Source organism: Monodon monoceros, unplaced genomic scaffold, assembly GCF_005190385.1.
Source record: "Monodon monoceros isolate NGI ecotype Baffin Bay Population unplaced genomic scaffold, NGI_Narwhal_1 Super_Scaffold_11, whole genome shotgun sequence".
Lineage (NCBI taxonomy): Eukaryota > Metazoa > Chordata > Mammalia > Artiodactyla > Monodontidae > Monodon > Monodon monoceros.
In genome coordinates, this window is record NW_021703767.1 from 77,267,481 (window position 1) to 77,286,359 (window position 18,879).

The window sequence follows — 18,879 nt, forward strand, 5'->3', positions numbered from 1 at the left end:
TGAAATATACTCTGTTTAAAAGTAAGCTGCAATTATTATGAGACGGGGAAAGCTTTATGTCCAAGGTTGGGTTACACCTGGGACTGAAAATGATGTTTTGGAAAAGAAGAGCAAAGAGGACCAACAAAGGGAAGGAAACATAAATTTTCCAAAAAAAAATCTACAAAACAAACAAACAAACAACCCAGAAGTACCCTGGAATAAAAACATGCACTTGAATGTTGTAAGTTATTTCAACAGCCAGCTAGTTTTGCAGGTCAGCATGTATTACCCTGGCTTTTAAGGGTTTGAGAAACATTATCAGTGTTCTGAGCTTAAACTGAAATCCTTGAACTTTCAGTACCTGTGAGCTTGCACCTAAAATTCCAGCTCCTGGCAGGCACTTTACCAGTCACAAGGAGCCAGCATTAATGAGTGCCCTGGCATGAAGCAGAACTTATAGAGAAGCTAACACGTTCTGAGAAAGACGGAGATAAACACAGACAGCAAACCACTATCTTTGAGCCTCTTGTCCTTTAAGTTATGTCGAGATCCAGACTTCTAAGTGTCACTTCGATGGTCTCAAAAACAGGAATCTTGTGTTTGCCACTATTCCAGGTAACCATCTCTCTTTCTGGGAAAAGATTTTCAAAGCTACTACTCTAAGGATCTGATTTGTTATAGATTTGTGGTTTGGGTAACAATGACTCCGACAGTTAGAAGATTCCGTTTAAGAATGTGTTACCAGAATCTTAGGGCATTATATATATTGGTTAAACATACAGATAACAAAATGGTTTATGACCTTAGTCCTATGTCTTCTTTATTTAGTTCTATTGCTATTGAAATATGATGTGATCAATATTTTTTTAACTTTGTTATGCTGTAAAATTTTTAAAAATCAGAAGTGTTATTGACATAAAATGCTGTGGCAGGATTAATTTAAGGTATGTTTACTGTTGCCCAAAGCCATACTTGAGGCTCAACAGTTTTTCAGTGCCGAACAGCACAGACAGAACCATCTTAGAGTCTATTTTGATTCCTCTGCTCTAGTATCTCATTCTGACTAATCTCTGCATTTCTGTATCTGTGTTTCTTGAATGCAACGTATCTGAAATATTTAGGTATGAAATATATTAAGACTTCACTCCCCATTTCTTGATAACTGCAAAGTCTGACATTGGAACTGAGGTAGTAATAATGTAACACTGTGTACTTCTTGCTAGGGTTTCAAGGAAGTGACTTGAAAGTGAAATGCTGGCTTTATTTGTTTATCTGTGAAGCTGGATCCTAAATGATTTTATCTGCTCATAAATAAACTTTCTTTATGGACAAAATTTGAACGTTCATTTTCCTCTCAGTTAGTATGCAAGTCTATTTGCAGCATTCTAGCAAAAGAGAGTGCAACTCATTTTCTGTGCTTATAAATTGTTCATTACCACGTTCTCTGATGGCCAATTCATGACTCCATCTGCAACTCCACAAATCTCTTTGCCCAGACAAACTTGGTGGAATAAATATGAGGTGCTGAAGAAGATGAGTTTGGGATTAAGGGGAAAAAAAACGTATCTCACGCAAAATTTCCAAGTCTATGATTTTAAATTTTGTAACTTCTTACTTGTATTGATATTTGTATGTAGGGTCCAGGAAAATAAATACTTCACAGACCTCATCAACACAATGTTTAGGGCTACATATAAATAATATTCAACAAGTTTTCTCATTGTACATGAAAATGGTCTCAGTTCAAGAGAAAGACAAACCTATAAGCAAGTCCTCTAGATAGGAGTACTTTCTTTCCTGTGACGTGAGTTATTGTAACCTATAAGGCTCAACACAGAGGATAAGAAAATTGTGTTAGAATACTTACGGTTTGGGTCTTTTAAAACAAAGCAATCAAGGTTATTAGTTTTCCCCTCTTCTTTGATAAAGAGAAAAATGTAAATCTCAACAGGAATGTCAATGGATCTTAGGTTGACCTTAGCCTTAGAGCAGGTTAAAATCACTCCCTCCTTCGGTCTTGTATTTAATATCCACTAACGCTAAGGGAATGGACTTCAGTTTTCACGTAGGGAACTTGATTCCTTTACGTGAAAATAATATTCACAAGTAATGAAACTCCTTCCTCTAGCTAAAATGTGAAAACAAAGAAAAATGCAAGGTGCACAAAAGCTCTTTAGATAAAGCAAAATCTGCCTATAGAAAAAGTGTTTTCACACCCACCTATGGCGGTGTGTAGGATAGGAATCTGGCTCCCAGTATATATCTCCTGTCACTGCTGAGCTGGAGAATCTACCCAGAGATTTTTTTCAATTACAATTCTTTGCACCAATAGACTCTGCTGCGGAGCTTTTAATTAAAACAGAAAAACAAGCAAAATGATATAAACACACATTGTCTCTAGGCACTGTATTAGAGGATTAGACATGAAATGTTTTGATTTCATTGTTCTAAACATGTGTTTCAGTTGGTGCTATCGGACTCACCATGTGAAGAAAATGAAATGTAAGTAAATAGCAAGAGGCTCCATGGTTCTATTCAGCATTTTCAAAATTCAAAGAATAAAAATGTCTCAAGTCATTTGAGAAGCCCCAACTGAGTTTCAAATGATCATTATAATCATGCAAGAAAAATAAAAAGTAAATTGCTTTTAAATGCAAATGGCTCAATTTTTCTAAAAGCAGAAAATATGCACTTTCATTGTGATCAGCTTTGTTAAATGAATAAGGGACCTAGTTGATTTCTAGGTATTTTTGCTCACTGAATTCTCCACACTTGAAGTTTTAAGTGTCCTTTAAGTTCATGAAAGAATCATGACTTCCTCTATGACTCCATCCACATGTGTAACTCACAGGGATGATGGGAGACAGTTTTCTGGGTAATTTGGTTTCAAATATAAGCCAACTACCAAAGATCTAACCTGTATTATGTGTACCTTTCAAAGTGCCCTTGATATGCTATGTGAATAATTGACACTATTTTCTCACTTTTCGTACTGTAGGCTTAATTCTTCTCAGAGTTCTATTCGGGAGATGGGGAGAAGGTGCCATTAATAAAGCTGCTGCTGATTACCGATAACTGTAATGTACTGAGACTTCGTGCAAGTGTCAGAAAGCACTTCTGCCAAGCCCTGTCTTCTCCTGGGAGCAGCCCTCACCGCCAGCTAGCTGTTTTTATCATTGACTGTTACCCTCAAGGCCGGGGTCTCTGGGCATTGTCTCCAGATTATGAGGCCATGCTGGCTGGGGTGCTTTCCTTGGCCCTGGAATCCTTCACCTATTTCTGATGGATCATCCCATTATTGATCATGTGCTCATTAAATGTGTGCCACTCTTTCAGCTACTGCATGGCGGCTCTCCATTGCTGTTTCTTTGCCTTGATTTTGGACTTGCATTTTCCTCTGTCTTCTGGTGTTGGTGACATAATGGACTTTTGACTATTGGTGTGCTTACCTAACTTTGGACCTCATGGCTGTCTCATCTTGCCCTTTCGTCTTCTGCCTTTGACCCAGAATAATAGAATAAAGAAATTCATAATTGGAAAGGATCAGAAATGTTGAATCTAATTCGCCAATCAACATGACAGGAGAATATGGTATTGAGGAACTTTATAGGCTAACTTTAGAGTCACTGAGGCTACTGGCCTTTTTTTTTGGGTGAAGAAATTGAGGCCCAAAGAGAGATAGTAACAAATTAATTGCAGGACTTAAATTAGTACTTAGGTACAAACTTTTTGGCTACATCATTTTGCATGTAAATGTCTGTTATATTAGTCATTATTTAATATCATTGCTTTTGAATAAAAACAAGAAACCACCTCAAATATAATGCAAATTAACAGAAAATTAAGACACAGAAGGCAAGAAAGTGGCTGATTTTGTGGAGAGCTCATATAAGGTAAGGAAATGTATTGAAGGTAGACACAATATTTCAAATATTTTGCCAACCCAGGAAGGTGTTTGTGAGATCTATTATTAGTTCTAGTTACATTTTTTTTCCAGCACAAGACTAATTTTTTTCTGCTCTAACCCGATCAATTTATTTATTTATTTATTTATTTTAGCATCTTTATTGGAGTATAATTGCTTTACAATGGTGTGATAGTTTCTGCTGTATAACAAAGTGAATCAGCTATTCATATACATATATTCCCATACCTCCTCCCTCTTGTGTCTCCCTCCCACCCTCCCTATCCTACCCCTCTAGGTGGTCACAAAGCACCGAGCTGATCTCCCTGTGCTATGCGGCTGCCGATCAATTTATTTTTATAACTGCATCTTTAGTATAAACATTGCATTGTTAGACTTTTGTGTATAATTTAGATATTATAAGTAATTTAGTGTATGAAATCAAACACGTCAGAGTCCCTCTGAAAAATTACACCTTTAATCTTTTCCCTTTCCCAGAAATAACCACGTACACTGATGTACATGTATGTACATAAATAGGGTATTTTACAAAACATAAATAAAATCATAAGCATATGGGATTCTGTAAATTAATTGCATTAATACATTGCTGATGATAGTCTACCATATTACCTGGCTTGGGGAAGTTAAGTATTTTGTTCAAGATTAAACAAGTAAAAGGCAGAGCTTGCATCTGGGCCTATGACTGATTCCTGAGCCAGGGATTTTCACTACAAATCCACACTGCACGTCCAATATTTAGAGAAAATTACACACCTGGTGAAATACCTAGGGGTACACAATCCAACCATCCTTTTGGGTACTGTACAATTTACCCACCCCAGATTAATTAGGTCAGGCCACTGGTCTCTGGATGATATGATTTGGCACCTGTCCCTCCCCCAAATTATTGTAGCTGAATTGCATTCCGGCTTCTGTTAAGAGTAATTTTTACAGAAAGGACCCATGAAATTTATTATTGCATTTATTCTAAGAGTACTGTGAGAAACATTGTTCCTGTTGTTAAAGACAACCTCTTTATGAAGCCCCATAGTTTGAATTTGTCTCTCATTTCTATAGCTGGAATAGTTGTGCATTTGGTGAATAATGCTGCCTGTTTTTATTCATTTTAGAGGATGCTATATAACCAATTCTCTCTTTCATCCTATTAATTGCTAGAAAGCTTAGATTTACTACATTCAGTTTACAAACTGATCTCACTTTTGGCTTATTTGTCTGCTACTCTCTGTGCTCTCATTTCTAATTTTTTTTTGTATTTTTAATATTTTCTTAAAGCATTTTGGAACACAGAATATTGAATCCATTCAGGCAGTAGTCCACATAGTAATATGAGGCTAGAGATGAATTTTACTCTCCCCAGTTACAATGCTGCATGGTGGTAAGAGACATGAACTCCACAGCCAGACCATTTGGGTTTAAAGCCTGCCTCTGCCACTTCCACCGTCTTATCATGAACAAGTTACTTAATCTCTTTATGACTGAATTGTCTCAACTGTAAAGTGAGGATTATAATAGTATGACCCCACTTTATAGCATTTTAAGTTTGAAAGTGAGTTAATTCATATGAAGTTATACAACTGGTTTAGAAGAATGCCCAGCACAGGAAATTATGGATAATTCTAGTAGAGAAGCCAATGAAACAACTTTGCACTCTTCTTCTATTTATCCAAGTAATGAATTTGCAGTTAATCTTAGGTCCACAGATTCTCAGCACTGAGAAAAAAAAAATTAAGATCAACTAGTTTAACCATCCCTATAGAGCAGGAATTATCTCCATACGTCAAAGTAGGGCACTGGTTGTTCTGGAAGGGACGGAAATTATCTCCTACGTCACCTACTTCTAGAGAGCTCTGATGATTGGAAATGTCTTCCTTAAACGTTATAGTCAGCTCTCACTTCTCCTGGATTTCTTTTTTATCTTTTTGGCATCCCCATCCCAATTTGATCAAGCATAAGTAAATCTCTGGGTAAATAACTTTTTCTACACTGAAGATCTTGCACCTAAAATTTAAATATTTAAAATACTGATATTGTTCAGACACTTTTAATTTTTTTTAAGAACTCAAAAAATTTCTGTTTAAAAATTGAACTTGTAAAAGACATGGAAACAATGGTGAGGAAGGAGGCACATGGAGTCAGAAGACCTCTATTCTAGTTTAAGTTCTTTGGTCAGGTAGTGACCTCCCATTTCCTTTCCCACTGTGAGTGTCTGTTGCACAGTGTGCAAAATCCTAAAGGTGAAATAAATGATCCCAAAGGAGCCTGCAGTTGTGAAATTGTATGACCACTTTGCATTTCTCCAGCTAACTGCTTCCTGGCCATTTTATTGCATATCAGTAACTTCACCAGTGTGTGCACAGGGTCAGAAAAAGGAAGTAAAGTAAATAAGTTTGGATAATTGTTAGCACTTGAAAAAAATATTGAGTGGCTCAATAAGAGCCACTTAATAATTGACACTTATTGAGTGTCAAAAAGAAATGACATAAGGTAGTTAATATTTAGAATTGACATTTTAATAAGTATATGGTCTATTTTTAAATGTAAAGGAGAGAAGCAGAGATTTATATGTGGAGGAAGATAAAGCAATCCATACTTTTTTCTGGTCATAAGCTTAGATTTCAAGACTCAAAACCAAGAACCTTGAGCTGTTTTATTGAGCCAGGACACCAGGAGTATTTCTCTACATACATCTTTAAAGTGGGATACTACATTTTAAAGATTTTTTGTATTTATAATATACTATGTGAAAATTTTATGACTACAAAAGTGATGTATGTACATTATAAAAATTCAAAGAATATAGAAATACTGAAAATATAAAGTGCCTCACAATACCATCTTCAAGAGAAGCAAGCATTGTTAGTAATTTGGTATATATGTATACATACTAACTGTATAATACCTATGTAGTGAAATCATTGTATTTACATAAAAGAAAATATACAAAGTAGAATTGAGCTCTCTGTATTATTTTGTTTAATTATAAATATAAATCTATATTCTCTTTGATGAATGGATAATATTCCTTTATAAGGATGTTCCATTAATTATCTTTATAATCCTTTATTGATGATCACTTGTTTTAGGATGTTTTTGAAATTTATACTTCAGTTGCCATTTTCCCCCCTGCCATTTATACCTATATACTTGGCTAAACCCTCTAGGTGCACACACACAAAAAAATCTTGTCGTCGGGGTGACTGACGTTTGTCTTAAATGTTTGTGGTAAAATTTTTGAGTTGATACTTCACATATGTTAAAAAGTCATTTCTGACTAGTATAATAATAAACGTGACACACTGCTTCCTTAGAGATGCTGAGAGCAATAAATTAGCTGACATTTAAAAATGCTTTCAAGCTGAAAAGTACTAAGTATTATTTTAACAATGGCCGAAGAAGACATGATTAAGTACAGCTCTATCTCAGAAGTTTATCAGGCTGTGATGAACGGTTTTCCACTATTTAATGCTAGAATACTTGAACAGCGGCCCATACACTAAGGTGTGAAAAAAGTCCATCAGCAAACATACATTTAGTGCCCGTGTCTGATATAGTGAGGGACTCTGGAATGAATAGCGCTTGAGTGTCTACCCCTGGGGAGTTAAACCTCCTGAAAATTACACTGTGAACTTTGTTTTTGTGTCACCTTTTTAACCTAAACCCAGGAATGACTGAGTTGTGCCTAGATACAAAAATGGTTTAACCATCCTAATGGAAGATCAACTTCTAACTCCTTGGTAAATGGTATGTGTGACCACACACACCCATTTTACTTTTATTCTAATTTTTTTCTCCAACCAGTCTACAGGCCTGGTTTAGTAATATCTTCCTTACCAAGATATTAAAGGATAATAGAGATTATGAAATTTCCCTGGAGAATTTGCATTTTGAAAAACTCTAGGTCTCTGAATAAACAGAATACTGCAATGGTTATCTGCCTAATGCCTAACACCTATGACATGTTAGCCCTGAAAATTAGTCACTACCTTCTCAATGCACAACAGTATTCATAACTCTAGAATCAAGCCTATTACAGTGCAATTATCTGCTTACATATCTGACAGTCTCACATTTACCTGTATTCTCAGTGCCTTAAATGAAGTGGACATTCAGTAAACATTTGTGTAATTATGGGGGGTGCAGTGGGTAGGTGATTGTTGAGGAAATAAGTGTGGTCAGAACAAATACTACAGTCCAGAAGAATAATCCTTGTCCCTCTAGAGGTCCAGCACTAACTGCTCTTCCTTTATTACCAGGTGCACAAACTATAAAGATCAGTACACAAATGGCTGGTATATCTGGTAAGGACACCCTCAATTTGTGTTATAAAACCTTTAGTGGTATATGACACTCCTTTTCCTAAATAATTGAGATAGAATATGAAATCATAGAGCATAAGAAAACTTTAGGGACCATGTGGATCAACAGAAACATCACTTTCAGGTTGTTGGCTAGTGTTTACTTAAACACTTCCTATGACAGGAAACTTACTTTTTTTTTTTTATTTTGCGGTACGCGGGCCTCGCACTGTTGTGGCCTCTCCCGTTGCGGAGCACAGGCTCCGGACGCGCAGGCTCAGCGGCCATGTCTCACGGGCCCAGCCGCTTCGCAGCATGTGGGATCTTCCTGGACCGAGGCACGAACCCATGTCCCCTGCATCGGCAGGCGGACTCTCAACCACTGTGCCACCAGGGAAGCCCGGGAGCTTACTATTTTTAAGAATAATAGTTTATTCCCAAGTTGGATATTTTTAAAGGTAAAATCATTGTTCTTTATCTTGAAATCTCCCAAAATGACTCCTCCACTGATTTTAGTTCTGACCCTAAAAGCCATTCAGAATATGACAAAAAAGGATTGTTATAACTTCCTAAACCTTGGCTTCTGTATTTTCAAAACTAAACATTACCAGTTCTCTCAATTAGATGGTTAGCTCCTCAAAGACAGAGACCCTGTCTTGTCAACCTGTGAATCCCCAGCTCCAACATCTAAAATCTATTTGGTCACTTACATTCTAGTAGAATGAATGAATGGATGGCTGAATGGAAGGAATAATGGATGAATGAGTTAAGGAATCAAGATGATGCTCTTTTGAACCACTCTCCAATTTCTAAAGAGAAAACAGTTAAGATTACCTGGCAAGACTGACCCCCTGTAAGCTCAGTGAACATTCCAGAGTCAGTGAAAATGTATGAGTGGTGGTGGGAGATTGCTTAAGGAATTTGGCCTCCCAGATTGCTTGTATCCAGTCTTGTTGAGTTTTTGCCCCTTTCTGGGAAGTAGCAGGGGCTCTTAACTTCCCAGAATGCTCCACCTCACTCCTCCCTTTCTTCTTCTTGCATAAGGTTCTTGCTGCTGATTTTCCTGGTGGCTCTTCTCTGTGGAGCAGTGCTCTTCTGCCTCCAGTGCTGGCTGAGGAAACTCCAAAATGGTCCCCGAAGATGCACCATGGCTGTTTTTGCTGTTGGAGACTTGGACCCTGTTTATGGTAAGCTGTCTACACACTTCTAGACTTCCTCTCTGGAAACCTTATAGTTTTGTGTGGGTTGAAAATCTAATCTATGAAAAGCAGATTTGTAAACATAGAACGAGACATGGTTTATTGAAGACTCAAAGGCATGCACTGGGGAGAGAGTCTAAATGAGAAAACTTCAGAAGAAAAAGACCCCAAAAGAAAAAAAAAAAATGTGTCCTGGGGAAGTGACTCAGAGTTGAGTATGGGGATAGAACCTAAACATGTCATTCAGTCAACAAGCAGAAGGGAAAAGATACACAGGGCTGGACACTCCAAGTGAATGGTAAGGTTTAGGGTACAGAAGAGAAGAGCATCTCTGGGATTTTAATATCCATCTATCCTACCCCGTGTTCATAGTCTCATTTACAAAGCTCTCCATGTCTCACTTACCTGCAGTAATATTGAACAACAATTTATAGATTGTCTGCTGCCACTGCAGAGCCTGAAATACTGGAATTAGACAGGCAAGTGTCAATACTCATGTCCTTTCTCCCCAGACATATTGGCAGCATCCTGATCTTGTCTGCTCCCAAACCCCACCCTCCAAACCATGCCTTTCCTATTATTTTCCAGTCTCCATTAAGAGGTATGAAATGGAGGAAAGTATGGTCTTGAGTTATGTGTAATTGCTAGCCTCAGCTGTAAATAGAAAAATGACAATTTTCTGATTTCTGGGAAGTGACAATTGCTAGTTTATTTCTTCATGTTAAGCAGTGTCCTCATCCAGAGACCGTCTGTTATGAAACTTTCCTGTTAAGGCACTGCATTGTATACTACAGTTGCCTCAAGAGTGCTTGGTAGAGATTAACAGCTGCCCTTCAGAAACTTGGATCAGCATAAGATTTTCAACAGAGCAGGAGATGTCCTGGAAAATCTAACAGCTAAATAGGAAGTGGGGTAAAAATAAACTAAAATGTTTTAATATCAAAATTCAGTACTTTTTTTTTTTTTTTTTTTGCGGTACGCGGGCCTCTCACCGCTGTGGCCCCTCCCGCTGCGGAGCACAGGCTCCGGACGCGCAGGCTCAGCAGCTATGGCTCACGGGCCCAGCCGCTCCGCGGCATGTGGGATCTTCCCAGACCGGGGCACGAACCCGTGTCCCCTGCATGGGCAGGCGGACTCTCAACCACTGCGCCACCAGGGAAGCCCATCTGTGTTGTAACATTAGTAAGGATAATGATTAAATCATTATTTAACCATTAAGATAGGAAAGTTTGGGAAATACTATTGTAAATAAAAGAAAATGCATCATACTCTTAGCATAATACAGTTCTTGCTATATAGTAATAATGCTAATACTATTATCACTACTAATAATAGTGACAATCAATTTTAATGTGCGTCAGGCTTTGTTTTAAGCACTTTACATTCATTTAGCCTTGTTTTTATAAATGCAGATACCATCACTAGATTTTTATGGCACAACAGCAAACTGAGGTGTAAAAAAATTGTGTAATAACCTAGGAGTAGATTATTCAATTAAATAAATAACCCCTTAAGAAAAGTGTTGAACCAGGAGGTGAGATTTATATTCTAAATATGGTCCCACCCTTCACATATTATAATAATATTTGAATTATTATATTATGGAAATTCATGATTCTAAATAAATAGAATGCACTCCAAAGCAATAATTTTGAGTAATCTACATATGGATTCCAGTGAGGCAGCTATTGCCTGATATGTAACTACTCTTGGAATCATTTTGATAACTGTGGCATGTTCTTTGGAATCTTCTCAATGGTATTGAATCTTAACCCTTTAAGAAAGAGGTCAGCACATTTTTTATATCAAAGGCCAAAATGTTTGACTTTGCAAGTGTGTGGGGATGACTCACTTCTGCAATTATAGTAGAAAAAGCAGCCAGAGACAATATGCAAATGAATGGACATGTTTGTGCTATTTCAATTTAATATACAAAAACAGTCAAAGAGCCAGATTTAGTTTAAGGGTGTAGTTTCTTTTTTAAAGGTGAATTTATGGTTGTTATTATTGTTTTGGGAAGAAGAAGCCAAATCATTCCCAGAAAGGTAAAGACCCTTGTGAATAAAAGAAAAAATATAAAGAGAGAAATGGTTATAAAATATTACTGTTGATTTCCTGTGTGACTCAAAAACAGTCTTTCAAGCCAATACTAATAGAAGACTTCCCAAAGAACTGTTGGAATAAGTGCATGATCTCTCAAGGTGATCAGTTTCAGGAAGAAAATGTTTGTTTTTTGATATATAATGGCTTGTAGTGTGCATAATCTAAAGTCAAGAGCTTTGATTTCAAAATTTTAAATTTGAGAATTTAAAAATTGAAAACTTTTCACAACTTGATACTTTTACTATTCATCATAGAGATGTTGAAATTAATTAATTGCGTGAGTTGCAGTTTACAGAGCATACATATAAAATAATGAAGTTCAGAGGTAATACTTTAACGTTTCTAGTGATATTTGCGTATCTCATGATGGAAGCATTAGCTAAAATGCCATTAGTGTTTACAGGAATCTTGTCTTCTGATCTTCCAAAAGGGATATTTCTTCTAGTTTCAGCTGTTAAGTTGTAGGTGCTTCTTTATGGCTTAGTCAGTGATGGTCTAATCTGTTCATGAGAGCAAATTTTCTTGCTGTAATGACTAAACTACCGTGGCAGAGAGTGATATGGTTGTAAATTTTTTCTCAAGGGAACAAACAATTTTCTGTTGCTCCAGTGATCCAAGAAATGCCAGATTTTATTAGGCCGTTCATGTGCTTCTGTTTTATGCTGACTAGAAAGATTATGCCTCCACCTTTCTCTTTCCAGGGACAGAAACAGCTGTGAATCCAACTGGAATTGGAATGCACCTTCAAACTCAAAATCCTGAATTGTATCATGTTCCATGTTTTGGTGCTTTAGGCCCCCCACCTCCATATGAAAAAAATTGTAAAATCAAGCCGATTTTAGATCTGGATGATTAATTGAAACTCTTAGAAATATTTTTAATTCCAAAACATAAAATTTAAGAACAGTTCTTTCATTTAGTGGGAATTCCTAGAGATCAATTAATGTAGTCTAAAAAAGGACAAATAGACAAAAGCATGAATGTAGGAAAAGAATTTGGAGCATGGAGATGTCACCGTAGTAAATTAGTGGACTCTTGGTATGTCACTGTTGCTTTATACTTTTATGCTCCTAATCAAGTTTCTCCATGTACTCAGATAGGCAGTACTTAACTCAAGGAGTGGCTTCCATTAAGTTTAGGATTTTGCTGTCGTACACATCACAAATTTTTCTGCCTCAATCTCTATTTTAATTTGACCTCTTCCCTAGTATGGAGTCAATAAAATTATCATAATTTAACAGTGACCCAAACAGAGATGCATACATGTCCAGACCCAGAACCAGAAAGAGAATATTTGAATTAGGGTGAGGGGAGAGAGTAGGAAGAAGGACCATTTGGAGTTGAAGGGTGAAGGATGAATGAAGAGGAAGATTAAAAGTTCAAGGAGTTGTATGTCACAGCCTGAGAAGGGAGAAAGTGTTGATTGAAGCTGAAGGAGACTACTTAAGCTGTGAGGCACGTGTAATCCCACAGTGTGGAGAAGCAGAGGCTCCCATTTTATATGAGTGAGTGCAGACTTCAGAGCCCAAGACCGGTGCCTCAAGACTTGGCATTTCTTAGCAAACCATGGTAAGAACCCTTGGCATAGATATCAGTATTCCCATTGAGGACTCTAACTACAGAAGTAGCAGTGAGATATCATCATGTGACATTTTTGCAGTGGCCATGAGCAAGGGGTCCAGGAAAAGACATCCGTGGCAGACGCCATATGGTCTTCGTTGAACAGAATGGTTGACATCTTCACTTGTTAGTCTAATATACCTTTCAAATTTAACTTTGACCAAGCTTATCTCCTAATATCTTCACAAACATGTTTATCCAAACCTTTCCTATCTTAATTGATGGTAATAGCAAGCTTCCAGGTGCTCAGACCAAATAACTTGAGCCTTCAGTTTTCCGTTTATGTGACTTCCTACATCAGGAAATGCCTTAGCTTGGCTCTACCTTCAGAATAGTTCTAGATTCTAAACATTTCTTATGCCATCTCTGGTGTGAGCCATGTACTGTCAGTTCTTCCCTGAATTACTGTAATAGCATCTAAACGGGTCTGTTTGCTCCCAGCTTTGCCCTCCTATATTCTATTTCCAACACAGTAACTAGAGTAGGACTCTTATAGCATAAGGAGGATCATGTTCCTTAACTAAACTCCAATGACAACATATCTCACTCAGAAAATGACAAAAGTCCTTGACACATGGCCCTAGAGGATCCATATGCCTCTCAGTTCTCCTTTCTAGTGACTCTCACACTTACTCATTTGCTCCAGGAACCCTGCCCTCAAACCTGCCAGGCTGTACCCAACCCCCATTTGACCTTTCCAGCCTTAGCGCTTTCTGTTCCTTTTGCCTGCAAAACTCTTCTCCCGGATATCAACATTGCTTCACGCCTTCACCTCCTGTAAGTCTTTGTTTGAAAGTCACTTTTTCAGTGAGGTCTGCCCTGATTACCCTACTTTAAATTGCAATTTCTCCCAACCCTAGCACTTTCACCTCCTTGTCTCAGGTACACTACTCCTTTTCGCATAACATCTGTTGTCTTCTACTTATCATCTTCTACTATACTGCATAGTAAAATTCGATTTATAATCTGCTGTCAGCCTTCCCTTGCTAGAACATAAATCCATGAAGGAGGGATCTTTGTATTATACACTAATTTATATCCCAAGCCCCTAAAACAGCCTGGCACTTATTATGTATTCAAACAATTTTATAAGTAAAGCTCACTAGTTCTCAAAAGTTCCAAAAATAACTGGATGGGAATTTGATGAGAATGAAGCCTTACAAAAGTGACTGTGACTAAGAGCCAGGGACAGCTGACAGTGCTGTATAACTTTAAGTTATACATGGTAGATTGAACATATCCATTCTCTTCTTAAACCCACGAAGATTATAGTAAAGGAGTAAAAGGGCTTTTTAATTCACAAGAACAAAGAGAGTGGCAAGAAGATGATGAAGAAAATTAGCAACAAGTTTTAGTACATGGAAAGATGTCTAAGATAGATAAAGATAGATAAATCATATCTGACTGGGGTTTCAAGTTTCTCCGCTATGCTAAAGGACCTATGGAAAGAAACTGAGAATAATCAAGCAAATTCCTGCTGAACCAATGCAGAAATGCCCAAGAGTTAGAGGCAAGAGAGGTGAAGAGAATTTTGGGAATGATGATGAACTTCATCTACAGGAAGATAGCATTGAAGCAGCCCAGAGAAAAGCCAGTTCCAATCAGAACATGACAGTGAATAGCTATAAGAGAATAAGAGGTAAGATTAAGGAAAAATCTGTAATGAAAATGTGGTGATAAACTAACGATTGGTAAATGGAAAGTGAAGAAACTGAAAAAACAAGGTGATTATAAATCTATGAAAAACAAAAGTTGGATTAACCGCCCAAATGGTTAAGTTGTGAATAATGTAAATAATTGATGTTGAATTATAAAATGAGGGTTATTCATATTGACAGTGTAGGCAGAGGAGGAAAGTTTGGATGAGGTTAGGGTTAGAAATTAAATCCTAATCTCAGATTGTGTGGAATCAATGAATAATATCTAAATTTTTTTAAAAATCAAGAAATAGTAGTAAAGTACATCATGTGGAAATGAATATCTGAAACAAAATGCCAAAGAGTTGAAAATTATTTCCTCAAGAAATAGTATTTGGAGATAATGCTGTGTGGGAACAGGTAGAGCAGAGATGTGTTGATTTTCATCATGAGCCTATAGTACTATCTGACTTTTAAAACTAAATGCAAGTGTTACTTTAATAAAAATGAAGTTAAACAAATAAAGGTTTGGCAGATTTATACTTTGCAGTTGCAAACAAACAGAGGAAATCATATCACAAGGAAAAATGTTAAACATAAGTGTCTTTAGGTGGTGGGGCTACAGGTGATTTTATTTTTTATTCACTTTTTTAGATTTTTCTAATTGCTCAGTAACATGTGTACATTACTTTTATAATTGAAAATCTCAGCAAAATTCTGTTTTAAAAAAGCACAAAACACTGCCTTAATTTAATAGATGAGAAAAATGGGCTTTGGAAATATAACTGACCACGCAAGGTACATAGCTAAGTAGTGTGAGACAAAACTAGAGACTATTTGATCTTTTAATTCCTGTCGCAAGTATTTTTTCACTATGATCTTTTATCTTCAAAAGTGGTTACAGAAATAAACATCAGAGAATGTGGGTTATAATTACATTTATTTCAAATAAGTAACTCTAACGAAAGAGATTTTGGTCATATCCTATAAGCTACGTATGTTAAAATCCATTCCAGTTACAGAACAGGCAGCGGTTATAATTAACACATAGAAAAATATAAGCACATCTGGAAACAGGGTTAGTGATTCAGCAGCTGGAGTTTGATGAAGACATTAGTGAAAGTCAGGGTTGAAGCCGTCAGAATTCATTTTTAAGTGACTTGCATTTTAGGTGCCAGTGCAAGTCTAACCAAAGTTCATGCTTGGTGTGTGGTTGGTTGGTTTACCTTTGGGGGCTGGGGAAGAAGTGTGGAGAATAGGCTGTAAGCGGGTGGGTAGGGTTGACAGAAAATAGTTTGTTTTCAGATAAATTTTCTGACAAAGATTTTTTGTCGAATATCACAGGTCACATTTTAATTTAATGTCTTAAAATACTTACTGAATGACTGCTGTGTGTCAAATATTGTACAAGGTTCTGGATGTATTTCTCTGATAAACTTTGTTAGTATTATTTTTCATGATACTAGAGTTTCTACTACTTTAATCTGACCTCCAGACAGAGACTTGAAAGTTCCGTAGCAAGTGCCCTTTATGGTCCACTGAAAACTACTGCAAATAACAAAATGATAAAACTAATTTGGGTTATAAGATTATCATGATATTTAAAATAGAAATTAAAAAAAAAGAAACCTGTGTTCCTTTCTGTCATCTCATTTCTGAAAATCTTTGCCTGCATCTTAGTTCATCAGTAAGTCATTAAAATTCAATTTAACCTGGCATCTCAGATTTTAATTTTGATAGGACTAGATTTTCTTTTTCTTCCCATGTTAAAGAGCATTCATTTTTTAAAAGGAGGTTTGTCTTACTGCTGAAGGGTGTAGCTTTTTCTTTGAATGTCCAGCAGAGGGCATGAAAGCCTATCCATGATTCTAGCCCCAATGGCTAGATTTGATTTAATGGCTAAAGGGAAACCATGAAGCTAGGTTTTTGACACACTCTAGCAGAATGGAATAATAACGAGGTTCACATTTGCAAAGAGCCATTTAGTACTTTAGCTCTTGTTGCTCACAATGAAGCTGAGCGCCAGGTGAGACGCCTGCCATCAGAGAGTCTAGAAAATTTGAAATACACTTGTACTTCTGAGGGTGACATTTGTAAGTTTGAGTTGCCTAAAAAGGCAAGGTAATTTGTGTATATGCTCCTTATGTGGTCTGTGACACCTACAGCACTGACCCTATAGGTCTAGTCTATTACTTTTCTACCTGACCATGAGTTCCCCTTTAATTTTCAGTTTTGTAGTTCCAATTCGTTTCATTTGTGTTAGGAGCACAACTTTTATAAAAGACAACTATAAAATTCAGTATCTTTCATGGAAATGAAGTAGAGCTAGGATAAGACTGAATAGCATTCAGCTGGACAATGAAATGAAACTCAACCAGAATATTATATTTAAGGCAAAATGTGAAATACTTCAGGTTTGAATAAGAGAAAATGACACCATGAAAATGTGTTGGCTATAAGGCTCCACTTTCAATAGAGAAAGATTTTTTTAATCAGAACAAAGAAAGGAAACAGAGTATACATTCCAAAGGAATCTTTCACTTTTAAATCCATTTTGCTTTGTGATTTTGTACAAAATAAAAATACAAGCTTTTTTCTTCCTGCTTAATACTAGGTCTTGGAAAAATAGTATATATTTTTTTGTTATATTACTAAATGTAGTTCTGGGAAAATGAAATGAAAGTAATGTCCTTTTACAAAATGATATAATTTGGTGATAAACAAAATGTAATTTATATTTGTGCATTTGGAAATAGTTATTTTTCCCCTTCTAAAATTATGCCAGCCTAGATCTATCTGATTCATGAAACAAGTAATGTATATCAATCAAGATGTCAGATTTTTATATTAGTAAGATGAAAAATGGTATTGCTCAGAAGCACTGAAATTATCAAAGAATTCAGGTGTCTTAGTTTCATTCTCATGTTTATTGAGGAAAAGTTTCCTCTTTGGAAAATCTGTTTATGGAATGCAGTAAGCAAAACTTAGAGAATTTCCCTTTCACTAGTAATTAATATAATTTTGTATCTCTTTATATTTAATAAATTGTCAACTTTAACTTTTTTCATCGAATATGAAACCTGAATTCATCTGTCAATTCAGATTATTCTCTCATTTATGTATCTAAATCTGGATAAATTTATACTGTTAAAGAGCCTTAGGTACCACTGACTAATTGCCTTTTAGATTTAGAAGGTCTGGAGCTATTATTTTTTCATGAAGAGTATTGAGAGACACAAAATAAGAAAGCCTAGGGACTGATTTTAAACAATCAGTGGACGATTGCATGCTTACCTGATACCATGTGGAATGTTTGTCACCTGTGACATGGCCAACAAAATAGATTGATGCTATATGAGTAGAGTTGGATGAAGGGTTGGGAGGCCAATCTCTCAAGGATACCAAAACAATACTGAGGTTCTAAGGTCTTTCTGGAGATAAGGGTTTTTTTTAAGGAGAGTTTGTGGTTGAAAGGAATGCTTTGATAAGCTGTGTAAGCCAGTCAAAGGACACACTCAAGTAACAATAGATGGTCACTAAAAAGGGTAAGTCTGTGTAACCCCAGGAACTCTGCTTTGCTGTTTAAGGTTTAAGTGTTTGGGACCAAAACTAAACTGTGTAAGGCTTCAGAGGAGAGTTTTTCTACTTTATAAATACAGTTTTACTATAAATTTATTAGCATAAGGAGAGGATTCCACTAAGAAGAAAACAAGAATTGACATATGCTCAGAACAACCAGTACTGGAACATTAACTCCATGTGATTAAGCCTCCACTGTGTTTTTAGCCTCCAATTTTTATTTTCCAATAATGCATTTTATTCTTAGTTTCCTTCACCTTTATTTTGTCTGTTTTAGACAAGGTTTGCTAACTGCTTCAGTTGCTGCTATATTAACCAAATTAGCTTATTTTGTTTTCATTTACTAAACTTGAAGCTTTTCCCTTCACCAGTAAAATAAAGCCTCCCTCTGATTTCCTCCTCTAATCAATACTTCTTGCTCCATAGTTTTAGAAAACAAAGGCACTGTATTATATAGTTTAAATTTAGTAAAAGGAAAAGACATTTTTCAGACACTTGGAACAAAATAGACATTGGGAAGAATGATATTAAGGATT

At 36.4% G+C, this 18,879-nt stretch overlaps 1 protein-coding gene across 2 annotated transcripts; it reads left to right on the plus strand.

Moving 5' to 3' along the window:
* Nucleotides 1-345: 345 nt before the first annotated feature.
* Nucleotides 346-17,349, plus strand: TMEM207 (transmembrane protein 207). 2 transcript variants are annotated; one of them, XM_029214869.1, is made up of 6 exons: nucleotides 346-597; nucleotides 2,447-2,484; nucleotides 2,981-3,022; nucleotides 8,164-8,208; nucleotides 9,250-9,392; nucleotides 12,209-17,349. In XM_029214869.1, exons 1-6 carry the CDS (start codon nucleotides 523-525, stop codon nucleotides 12,361-12,363), a joined length of 498 nt encoding a protein of 165 aa, XP_029070702.1. In that variant the 5' UTR covers nucleotides 346-522; the 3' UTR covers nucleotides 12,364-17,349. The 2 variants fall into 2 exon arrangements, with proteins under 2 accessions (XP_029070702.1, XP_029070703.1); XM_029214870.1 differs by lacking the exon at nucleotides 2,981-3,022.
* Nucleotides 17,350-18,879: the final 1,530 nt, after the last annotated feature.

Excerpts from the sequence above, each read along its gene's own strand:
- TMEM207 (XM_029214869.1), top strand. The coding sequence starts at position 523 with ATGTCGAGATCCAGACTTCTAAGTGTCACTTCGATGGTCTCAAAAACA. Across the intron at positions 3,023-8,163 it reads ATTCGGGAGATGGGGAGAAG|GTGCACAAACTATAAAGATC; the intron begins GTGCCATTAATA and ends CTTTATTACCAG. Across the intron at positions 9,393-12,208 it reads AGACTTGGACCCTGTTTATG|GGACAGAAACAGCTGTGAAT; the intron begins GTAAGCTGTCTA and ends TTCTCTTTCCAG.